The sequence below is a fragment of the Photinus pyralis genome, unplaced genomic scaffold (genome assembly GCF_008802855.1).
Source record: "Photinus pyralis isolate 1611_PpyrPB1 unplaced genomic scaffold, Ppyr1.3 Ppyr1.4_LG4, whole genome shotgun sequence".
In the NCBI taxonomy this organism is placed as follows: domain Eukaryota; kingdom Metazoa; phylum Arthropoda; class Insecta; order Coleoptera; family Lampyridae; genus Photinus; species Photinus pyralis.
In genome coordinates, this window is record NW_022170511.1 from 18,745,243 (window position 1) to 18,757,781 (window position 12,539).

Here is a 12,539-nt window from a genome sequence, read left to right on the forward strand (position 1 = left end):
TTTGTCATAACATTTCAGAACAAAAGCATAATACTATCAAGTACTAGTCGCCATCTTGGATTTTGTCATATCACAAGGTCATAATCTTGGGCCAAGGTCGCGGCCTGGATTTTCTCAATATGGCGGCCTTGGCTTTTGGACCAAAGTCACTGCAATGGATTCTGGACCGAGGTCATGACCTTGAGCTATGTTCCAAGGTCGTGTCCTCAAATTTTCCCGGTTAACTCGCACGGTCGTGATCTTGATGACAAACCCAAAATAGATCTGCAATTTTATTGACATGGGAAATGCAAGTCTATTTGTTAGGCAGTTAGGCTTGATATTACTTTGCTTGTGCAGCTCTCACTATTAACACAAGAGAATTGTTTATGCGAGCCTTGACCTACGAGTATCATCATCTTCCGATTTTGGTAGACGCTGATGTAGGCTGTGTCCAAAAAGCAATTGAAGGTCGCTAAATAAAACACTACGAAAACAATAGCTGAAAACAATTAAAACACGCTAAATTCAATTTAATCATACCAATCAACGTCGCTCAACTTTTTACCTAAAATCTTGTTAGTAAGCAACTGAAGGTAAGCATTTTCCATTTTGAGCTTAATCGCATTGAACCCATTGGGCCCGAGTCTTCGGCCTAGGTGAAGGTTAAACATGTTTTTAATGGACATACCTCTTTGACCTTAACTCATTTAAAAGAGAGGATTATAAACATTATTCGTGCACTAATTTTGTTCACAAAACTATATCAAAATCATTACCTCGTTTCTTTAATTTATTATAACATCTTTCTGTTCAAATAGCGTAGCTACACAATATAAACAAAGGAGTTAATTAAAATCACGACTTTTGCACGGTGATTAAATTACCGACATAGTTTCCATGTGTCATTCGTGCCATCAAATTAAACACGACATGAGTCTACAACAAGAAACTACCTAAGTTCCTATTGGGAACTCAAAAGTTTCTATTGGGAACTCAACTCATCAATCACGACAATCCAGTTTGGGCATAGGTAAATTAATTAATAAAATGATGATAAACAATAACCGTATCATACTTTGACTAATATGGATTTCTTCGCGAAACGTACAAGTAGGTAGTTATTCCGAAATTTGCATTTAATTTAATACGAAATGGCTTTCCGTGGAATTTAAAGTGTTTCGAATGACGTTTATTCATTGCCATTTCTGTAAAGACTTAATTTTGTTTTCGTGTTTCGTCAACCTGATGTCCTATTATTGGCACGGTAGAATCTACCAGGGTCAACGACTTGATGTTACCTAGTGCGTATTATTCATGATAATGAGTGACCAAATTTCGAGTTCCACGTTTTCTTTTCTTGTAAATTCAACTTGTATTTGCCTTTTACACTCCGAGCGTTAGTCAGTACATTATTTACAAAGGCGTTCCTCGCTCGAACACCTCCGAATTACGAAATATTACAATTTTCCCGCAGGATAATTATAATGTTAAAGAATCACAAAACATAGTTGTATTAAAAGCTGTAGGCATTTGATTTTATAATAAAGGTTACGTATGCCAACTGTTACGGGGTATAGATTGTGTTTGTAAATAAATAGTTTTCGTTTAGGCTTTAGTTTATTGGGTGTAACACGCTGTTGATTGTACTAGGCACAATAGAGTAATAATAAAAAAATAATGAAATTTCAAACAGCGTTTTTCCTTATTGAGTAAGACGACCCCAACGTACCTTTTCATCTACCTTTATCATAACTGACCATTCTGGCCACATGCTTTGACTGGTTAAAAATACGATTTATACACGATACACTCGATTTATACGATTTTATTAACTGACTGCTTCCAAATTCCTTGAAATATAGGATTTATTGTAGCGTATGAATTAAAATGCGAAGAAATTAAAAAATGTCATAACATAATTCAAGGATATTCGGAAAATTCACAAAAATGCCAAGAATTCCAAAAAATTCGTATAATAAACTCAATTAACTGCAATGTAGTAAGTAGGTACATGCAGTGGTGTACAAATTCGATCCCGTAATTATAATACATATACTAATAATCTGAATACTCACGCTAAAGTGTGGTAGAGTCACTTAATTTAGCCCCAAGAAAGCTCTAACAGTGCCCAAAACCATTGAATAACGAATAATAATTATTAATTAATTTTTCACCCAACGCTAAAGCGCAAGAAAGGGTATGGAACTCAAGCCGAAAGGCATAGAACAACAGTGACATAAAAGGATCTGTGTTAAATAAAAAATCCCCTTCGGTTCGGCCGATCAGGTGTAGGTAGATTTCTGCATTACCTGCAAAGTACGCCATTTTGTTCCAATATGGCGGAATCGGTTGATTCACGAAATTAACCGAGATAGATATTTATGAGTTACACCAGCCCTTAAAGTTTGGTCGAAAACGGTTCATAATTACGAAAGTGAGTCGTGTGTTTCTTGGAAGTGATATACATAGGTATATAAACCTACTTACTCATAAATATATCTACTGGTACCATTACAATAGGTAGATAGAAATTTACCTAAAAAATGGCCTTTTAGCCCCAGTCCAGCACTTTTCATATCTCTGAGAAAGGTTTTAGCTCTGAATAGAAAATAGAATATTTTGAAAATGTTATAAAATGCTTCTTCTGAGATTTCAGGAAAAATGAGATGGAGAATGAATGTTCTGCACAAACCTACACGAATTTTGAGCCTCAGACTATTCTATTCTATTGTATTTATTCATCCCCGACTAGGCAGCATTTAGGCACACCAAAGGCCTGGGGTTTACCCCCTGTCTTTCGCAATTAGGTTCATGGTCTGTGCCTCTCAATATCGGATAGCCTAAGTTGCTTCACCCTCCCCAATTCCAGATAACTATCGCCAGGCGCCGATGTTCTTAGGTATCAAAGCGTCAGAGTGACAGACCACATGCTCGGTAGTTTCATCTACCTCGCCACAGAACCTGTACGAGGACTCTTCTACAACTCCAATGTTCACCATCCAGTGGACGTAAGGACACCGGTGATTTTCCTAATCTGGCTTCCACTCAGTTTTAGCAGCTTAGGTGACCCAGATTTGCTAAGAGGCTCTGTTAAAAAGGCCCTGGACCGTCCGATCCGGTTTCTTGATGCCACTGAGCTTGGAATTGACTGGTCGCCCAGTCTTTAATCTAGGGCCTGACAACGGAGGAGTGATTCTTAGAGTAGGCTCGGGACCGACAAAGACCCCACCAATGTCTTCGCGAGCCAGCGCGTTCGCCCTTTTGTTGCCCCCTACTCCGCAGTGCACTGGCACCTAGAGCAAGCTTACCCTATTAGACACACCTAATCTATCTAAAATTCGCCTGCAACCAAGCGCCGTAGCTGATCGGAACTTCTCTACTGACAGGGCACTCATCGCCGCCTGACTGTCAATGCATTATGTATACCTCTAGATGTGATATTTATTAAGAAGTGGACATGGATTTACTTGTTCTGTTTTTCGTATGCGGTGTTGTCAATTGGTATAGTGCCGGTACCAGTTTAAGGAGCTTGAGAGGTTTATTTTCTGTGAAGTCAAAGCAACAATATCAGGGCCGTTGCGAAAACATCCGCAACGAGAGGGGGAGGGGGGTCAAAAATGCCAACTTCGAAAAGCACGGTACTGGCTAATTGTATTGTTTTGACTCTTGTTGGATTTGCGATTCCGATTAACAGTGAGATCTCTGGCGGCAGTACATTGGTCATTATTCTTGGTGGTATAAGACCGCCATTTTGTTTATTTACAATGGCCAAAAGTGATCAATATTGTAGTTTTTATGGCTGTAAATGCAATCAATGTAATTTTAAAGAGCAAGGATAGTTTAAAACGTCCACTTTATCATGTTACAAATTCAATGATGTTACTTTCAAGAATTTTAAATGTGATCGGTGCAATTATGCAACCAACAATAACGATAAGTTAAAAAATCATCCTCTAAACTAAATAGCTTTTCCAAAGTCTTTAATTGTTAACGGTACGATTACACGACAAAAATAGGGGATATACACCTACGTTATTGTTTGAAACACTTCGCTTTGGATAACTTTCTATCACTGCTATCAGTGTAATACCTACGGTACAATTAAGCGTTTACTTAAAGTGACACTTATTAACACACACAACCTTCTCAAACAATTTGTGAACAGTGTAATTGCGCTACTCGCTATTAGCAAAACTTAAAGCGGCATATTCACATTGAAAGATGTTACGTGCACACTGCGATTAGGTATGCAACAAATAGGTAAGTAGTAAGAAAAAAATAAATCGTCATTTATCAAAGTACGACACATCGAAAAATACCTACTGTTTAAATTGTGGTCAGTGTAATTATGCCAGGAATAGGAAGACTGCTTTAAAGCATAATCAACGTAAGGAAATGACGGCGAGTAGTTGTACAGTTGTGCGAGTGCGCTAGAAATTAAATGATAAATTGTGATCTTTACTAGTAATTAATGAGAAAATTAAGTTAATTGCGTGTTCAAGCTAATTAAGGGGTTATATTTTCAAGTCTCAAAACCGGCATGAAAAAGTCAAGTCATTTTCAAATTAGTGCAATTTCACTTAAATACACGCTATTTGTTAATTACATCAGCGCCTCTAGTGTTAATCTGAATCGCGAATAGTGAATACAATACTTTCAGTTTGAAATTTTGCCTCGTGATAGACGAAAAACTGCCATTTTGAACTACTTCTAGGGGAATGGTCCTACAGTCCTGGAATTTTTTGCACTAGGTAGCCTATACCTTGAAGGTGTGCCAGACGGCAATCAAATTTCGCTGTCTAAAAGGCCCCCCCCCCCCCCCCACGAATTATTTCCTGAGGTGCTGTTTTTGAAAGGAAAACGTGCATAACTTTTACATACGACAACCAATAGGTCTCAGATTTTGCATACGCATGCCTGCAGTGGTGCCAAGTTAAACTTTAGAAAATGAGGGGAGGGGGGTAAACACATGTTCTACTCTTCATGGTATTCTAATGAAAGGTCTCATCGAAATAAATTGGTTTGTACAAACTATAACTTTCCCGTGCGACTCTTTTTCGAGATCAGTGAGCGACGGGGCCTGAGGGGGAGGGGGGTTAAAAATTAATGTTATCTCTCATTGTATTCTAATTAAAGGTCTCAACGAAAGGAACCGTTTTCTACCAACTACTGCTCTTCTTTCTGTCCTCTTATCAAAGTACGGGGTGGAGGGAAAGGGAGGGGGGAGTGGAACTAGTTTTATCCTTCATGGTACTCTAATGAAAGGTCTCAACGAAAGGGGCAATAACTTTTAAGATCAAAATCTGATAGTGACAGCGGGAGACGGAAAAGGACGGAGAAAGTGGCCGCATTTTTTTGTAATTGTAGAAATGTTCTAACAATGTATACAGAATATCTTCAAGGATCTGGAAATCTTTAACTTGGTACTCCTAGTAATGCTGTGGAAAGCATTGACAGATCTCTAGAAATGTTTTAAAACTTCTAAGAAAGATCTAGAAAGGTCCGACAGGGGCGTGGGCCTATTATGCAAATTTAGGGAGCGTAGCCCGCTGTACCCCTGAAATCCAAGCGAGCCTAGAAAGGTTTGAGACGAGTCAAAGCTCATCAAAAGCTGTAAAAACTGTTTGTATGTCTGTAAAACCACTGATATAAAACCCCGAAACACGTTTGGAAGGTTTGCGAGGTTTCTATCGATTAAGTGCTTGCCGAAAACTATTTCGAGAGAGTACGATGGTCCTCTGAGCGTTTTCCAGTAACAAATTCCTGAAGAGAATTCCTAAAGCTCCGTCCGGCCACTTCTGCTGATGTGAACTACTTTTAGGAGAATTGTTTTAGAGCCCTGGAATTTTTGGCAATAAGTAGCCTATATCTGACTAGGAGTCATTTTTCGGATCAATTCAATTTTTCTGTTGTTTTTGGATTTCAGGTTCGTCAATCTTTTTGGATTATTCCGATTGTTGAGGTCTTATAGGTATTGTTTGAATTTCCGTGATTCTTTTATTTCTTCGGATGATTAAGATTATTATACCGATTCTTCCGAAACTTCATTTTCGATTCTTCTCTTTTGTTGGATGTTTCTCTTCAGGTTCTTCGGCTCTCCCGTACCTTGAAGTTCGAATTTAAATGTTTTAATTATTCAGTTTTTCAAAATTATTCTTTTTTTCAGATTCTTCACGAATTATTCGTTAGTGTCTTCACATTCTTTGCTCTCCTCGAATACTTTTTCAACTCAATAGGATTTTTCTCATCTTTGGCAGTTGCCGGATTGTTCGAATGTTTCTTATTCTTCCGTTTGTTCGAATTGCTAGAATTCCTCATATTATCAAAACAAAAAATGATCAAAGTCCTCGTGTGAGATCGAAGGGACTTCAGCGCATTTTTGTGTGGCAGATCAGTGTTTTATTAGCCAATATTGACTCCACCATCAATAAGATCTTGCCGAAAGCTACCACGTTCACTTTGTCGGTACCATTTTCTCACTTACCGTGCACTCGCAATTCGCGTTTGAAGTTTTGAGTCCACCATTATTAAAATCCTTTGGGGGTTACCATATTCCCTTTGTCGACACCCACTTCTGATCACCCGCAACAATTCGGATTTGAAGTTTCGACTCCACCATCAGTAAGATCTCGTCGGGGGTTACCACATTCCCTTTGTCGATACACAGTTCCGACGTCCCGTTCATTCGTAATTCACATTTTGGTAGATTTCGCTAAAATCCCGGCATAAAATCGTATTCAACTTTTGGGTACTTCACATAGCTCGACCTTCTATTAGTGACACGAGAAAGAGAGACCGCGATTCGCGCTGTAAGAAACTTTTGGGCGCCCAAAGTCGACTACCCCTCGAAGCGCGCCGCGCAAAAGGTGGTTTATTTCGCCCCTAGGAAAAAAAAACAAAATTCTGCCACGCAGGAGTTGTGCGCGTTGACAAGATCTTCCCGACGACACCAATTTGAAAACAATCGGAGAAAAACTGTAGAAGAAGATAGATAATAACTGAAAAATCTCCAGGTTAGTCTAATACGCTCGGGGATGGCGTCCAGATGTCGTCGACTCCAAATCTTGTAGCCCCATCCCTAACGTTCTTAATTACACGGCCCCGATAGTTACATGTACACTCCTTGTCTTTTTACAAGCGTTTTTCTACGGGCGCGCATTTACTGCCAGCCAGCCAGCCAGCCAGCCAGCCGACCAGCCAGCCAGCCAGCCAGCCAGCCAATGTGAGATTAAAAGCTACTTTTTACAAAAAAAATTTTTTGCAAAAATGCGCTAAAAACCACCATGATTTACGAAATGTGTTGAACCAACGAACTGAACTCCGACTGCTACAAACCCAAGTTTTTGGCGCTGCTGGACAAAGAGAGTAGGTAACCGTAACTAAATGGCATTGTTCGAAATAGGTGAAGATTGTATCTATCTCGTTGTAACGTAAAATAAATAGTGAAATGGAATTTTTCCGTTTCACAGTTAAAACAGGAACCACTCTCGTTGACGTAATTGAATGTAAACAAATTGAAAAACCGTTAAAAGTGCTGCAATGTATCAAGGACAGAAGATTCCAACACCTTTGACCAACTAAAACATGACGTAATTCGCTGTTTTTAACGGTTTGTAGGTCGATGGATATTCATTAGAATCGGTACGTATACCTAGTCGTGATTCATCTAACGTAAATTATGAAGTAAACACAAATTAATTCGCACAGCAGTTATACCGATGGTCACTAATCCAGGTAGACAAGAATTAACGTCTGATGACGACCGTGCCAAGTTGTGACATTCGCGTACACAAACAACGTTTCCATTGGGGGATTTCCTCTACTTTTGAATCGTAGGTATTTAGTTAGATGAGTAACAGGGTTGTCCCCAATTAAGCCAAAGCTTCTAGAAGCGTATTACTTGCGGAATTAAAAGCTTTCCACCACTTTATCTTCCATTTGCAAGCAAAAGATCCTTACATCAGCTCCTGAAAGTGCGTGTAATCCAGGGAGTACAGAGGATTCCAAAGGTCTATGGCACCTAGCTGAATGAACCTGTTCATGCCATGACCGAGGAAAAATGCAAAACCTTTCGAAAGCTGAGGATATCGCCAATACTTTGTTGTACAGGGTGGCCAAATAAGAATGCGAGGTACTGTATCTGGGAACCTGTCCATCGTAGAGGCTTGCGGTAAAACAGTTATTACTAAAACGGCCACGAGAAAAACCTGGAAAATATTTGTAAGTTTCTGAAATGGCCGCTAGGGGGCGTAACTACAATCTGGAATCTAAAAAAGTGATGTTTCTGTGAATTCCGCTATATTAACCTAACAAAAAAATGTTCGGTCTTTGAAGTCGACGATAATCTGAACCTTTTTTGGTTGACAATTTTTGCTGTATCTTTAAAACTGAAGTGGTGGGGGGTATTCAAAGGTTTCCGTAAAGAACCCCCTGTATCTTCGAAATGGCTGAGCCGATTTAAACAAAGTCGGGTTAGTTCAAAAGAGCTATTCTTCAGCTACAAATATTATAATATTTGAAGTTTTGTTAGTTTCACATATCACCGCTTGAGGGCTTTTTTCGACATTCCGACAGAAATGGTTCAAAAAAATTAAATGCGTTGGTTCGATTTTTTTTTCATGAAAAAGTAGCTAAATGATGCCTAAACAAGCACTTTTTGCCGAATATCTCGCATCGCTTTCTTTTTCTTTGCAAGAGTCGAAAACTATACTGCCCTCCATAAGTATGTGAACACCCAGTGTACTTTGATCAACTTTGATGAAATTTTCAGGACAGTTGTATTTATTTCGAAATAAGAAAATTTGAACATTATACAAATTAAAGTAACACTAATAATAATAATAATGCTTCCATGACCTTCCCCTTCGCAAGTAGGCTAACTTCCGCGTTAACATAAAATTGAACTTGAAAGTAACTCCACTTTATCACCAATCTGAATTCAATTACCGCTTCTTATACTTTTTCACTCAACTTTTCCGTTAAAGATGATCCTAAAGTCTTTTCGGAAAAATAACCGAGCTATTAACGAAATATTCCAAAGTAGGAGCAAGGTTCTTGTTTAGAATTTTTTCACTCTAAATGCTGGTTACACTTTATCGTTACTTGATAAACTTTCAGAAACGAAGTAGCGCCCCTAATATGGTACGAAAAATCGCAATTATACCCACACATAATACGTGGTAACTGTTTGATAGTCTAACTTCATCTGCCTAAAACCCACTTACCATCCAGTCTCACTAGCGTTTTGTACAAAAATGCACACCTTATTATCACTTTCATTTCCAGACATATTTTCGTTCACGTGCGCTATGAAGCGGTTTATGTGAAAATTTCATATCTTGAACAAAACGCAAATTCAAAACTAAATTTTTGAAACTAAAAAGTGGCCACCTGGTACAAAACGTTCATCAATGGTATTCCAGACGTGAAAACACGAACTCTGGGACCTACACGACATAATAAATTGGAAGAGAAAATGAAAATATAATAGAAGTATATGATGTTGAAAAGGATAACAAAGCAGAAATGGACAAAAGAACTAGGATTCCGGTGTTGAGGCCGTGGTAAAAACAGGCACAAAAGAAGATATTTCCCAGACAGTACCGTGACCAACAACCAGGAAAAACTAGAACGAGTATATTGATGGGGCAGCATCGACCTGCCTAAGTTTATACCTAGATGGATTTGTATTCGGATGTTGTAAGATACGCGCACGTTATTGCTATGTCCCTTAGCAGCGGCGTCTTCTCCATAGCTCTTATGATTTCCTACTTATGCTCTCATAACGCACGGAGGTGCGTTTGCCAATTACAGTTGTAAGAAAAACCAAAATTGGTAACGTAGAAATTTTAACACCCTCTAATAAGTGTTGCAAAATTCCTCCGTTAGATGTCATCCCCATGATTTGAAATTAAATACTTTTTTAATTCCCCACTTGCTTGTACTTCTTCTTGTCTCTATAAAAGCTTGATTTTATATTCCACCAACAAACTTTTTCTATTTAGTTTTGATTCGTTAGCCCATCTAACTTACCTTGCTCGTCCTAACGATAATTCCTGTAGCACGCAGCCTGCGAACTTCCGTTACTGCTGATTTATTGATGGTATATACTTTAGGTCGATAGACCTGACTTGCACACGATTGGCACAGTCCTCCTTGATACCCGAAATTTTTCAACTGGCTTCTAAAAAGGGTTATTTGCATCGCTCTGAAGAGTCCTTTTAAGGGACGTATGCCAGGTAAATCCTATCCGACCTCATTGGGAAACCAGTAAAGCGTTCGATGTTAAGGAAAGTAGAATCCGTGATTTACAAAACTGGGTAGGGATTGAGTACCTACCTCAAAAAACTCAATACATCTTACATTGTAGATCTAAAAAACCGCTATGCTGGAAACTTACGATATATACAAAAACATCTCTGTTACTTCAGTTTATATCGAGCATAACATTCATTTAACGCATATGGTTGTCTTACTTTATGATATTTGAACTACCTAAGTCATTACATTTATTTAGACTGCAAAAATCTGTAAGCAATAGGGGCAATAGGAAATTTTCAAACCTAATTAATTTAGTAAATTCGTAGCTCGAGTTCACCATACTTTGAAGAAATGCGTGCCACATTGGAGCGAAGTAAACAAAACCTTTTTCGGGGTCAACATTTTAATTCTGAAACTGGCCGGATTATGGGTGCCCGACCAAGGCGAAGGTTTCGCAGAGCGCTGTTTCTACTGGTTTTATTTCGTGGCATTAAATGGTTTTTCGCTGGGAATCTTTTTGCCGTCCGAGTTCCTGTCGTTTGGACGATCGAGACATAGATTGTCCGATGTGATTAAAAACGCGAGCGTGGCCTTCACGCATCTACTTGGCGGTATTAAGGTATTAGTCTGGCTGAAGAGGAGGAAGATTATTCTTCGAATGATTGAGGAGCTTGAAGCGGAAGCTCTACAGTATGACGATATTGATGACTTTCAGCCTTTAAAAACCCTTCTAGAGGAGAAGAAGACTAAGAATATTACGACTATTGGATTTTTCGGTTTGGCCAGTTGTGTGGTGATAACGGGATTTTTAGGAACGACAGCGATTATGCTCGCCGATTATGAGCGTTATGAGGAAATCACGCTGGATGCTAATAATGTTACAACGTATAGATACACCCAGCGATTACCTTACTGGTCGTGGATGCCGTTTGACTCCTCTTTATCTCGAAGCCGGTTCTTTTGGGGTGTCGTTTACAACTGTGTCTCGCCCCTACATCAATGTTGGTTAATTTCAGGTAGGACACTCGATCTTGGATGCTTCAGAGATAAAACTGCTTTTCAGGAATGGATACTCTCTTCACCGCCCTCGTAAGCAACATTGGAATGCAGCTAACAATTTTGCGGGGAGCGTTTAAAACCATAAGAGCGAGATCGGTCAGGTCGTTAGAGACGGTGAATAAAAAGTACTCACGAAATCCGGAGTTGGTCAATGAAGTAATGGAAAAGGAGATGAAGAAATGCGTTAAACACCTTCAGCTGATTTTTGAGTGAGTATACTTTAAGAGGTTATAATCATCCAAAAGATTTTCTATTCGATTTAGTCATTTTAGAAATGTTTTATTCTATTAGATTATTTATTGCTTCATGACGCTGCATGATACGTGGCAGTTTCGACACTTGACCCTCCGTTATTTACCTAGGTAAAATTTTGACGAAAACAAGGTACTTGGCATAGTGTAACGGTAGGTCTAAATGTAGATTTATTTTTTCGAATTTTAAAGATATATAGTAGATCTGGAATTATTTTTTAAAGGTTCGAACAGTTATCATAGAAAATCTACAAAGCGTAAAAGAATTTTCCAAGAAATTGTGACTGGTGCAATTGTACAGGGCCGTAAGTAATTGGTGGAATTATGATCTTCTTTTCTGCGTCATTTGATTTTTATAGCGCGTTGTTCTCTTAGTAGCTTTATGAAATTCTCAGCTCCAGAAGGTCGCAGATAGTACGTGGTAATCTTATCTCAGTCGGATTTTGTTTCAAACAAAATCTGACTAAAAAGTAGGCAACTACAAGTTTATCTTACCCATTTTAGGTAAGGGTATTTACAAAGTACAGCATAAATCTCGTCCATTTCGGAGGACACCACATATGTACTCTTAACAAAAAATTGGGTACATTTTGCTCGTATTACTAAAAGCCATCTTGAAAAAGGCGTTCATTAATCAGTAAGAAATTAAGTAGGGGTTTATTCCGGGAGATTTTGGCACTTATTTGCGTTTCAGTCACCTATACAACTACCGACTATGTCCATAGTAACATTTTGCATTCATCAGCAGAGTAAAAAGGAGTATGGTTACTCAAAAAGTAGATTTGTTCTCTGAGAGATTAACCGCGGGTAGTTAATCCGGGGAAGTCTAGAAGAGATTCGGTTGGGAAGTATTAATCACGTAATTTCGTCCGAACTTTGCCGCAGTGAAAGTTGACATTTGCTTTCCTGCACCAGACAATCAAGTTGTAAGAAGAAATTAATTTGAACGTATCAGTTAATGTTCATGCTGAGGACACTAGTATATTG

General features: G+C 38.7%; 1 protein-coding gene across 1 annotated transcript; it reads left to right on the forward strand.

Moving 5' to 3' along the window:
• Window positions 1–4,159: 4,159 nt before the first annotated feature.
• On the forward strand, window positions 4,160–11,514 carry LOC116168133. Its single transcript, XM_031483805.1, has 3 exons — window positions 4,160–4,242; window positions 10,569–11,258; window positions 11,306–11,514. The coding sequence occupies exons 1-3, from the start codon at window positions 4,230–4,232 to the stop codon at window positions 11,512–11,514; spliced, it is 912 nt and encodes a 303-aa protein (XP_031339665.1). The 5' UTR covers window positions 4,160–4,229.
• The last annotated feature ends 1,025 nt before the right edge of the window (window positions 11,515–12,539 follow it).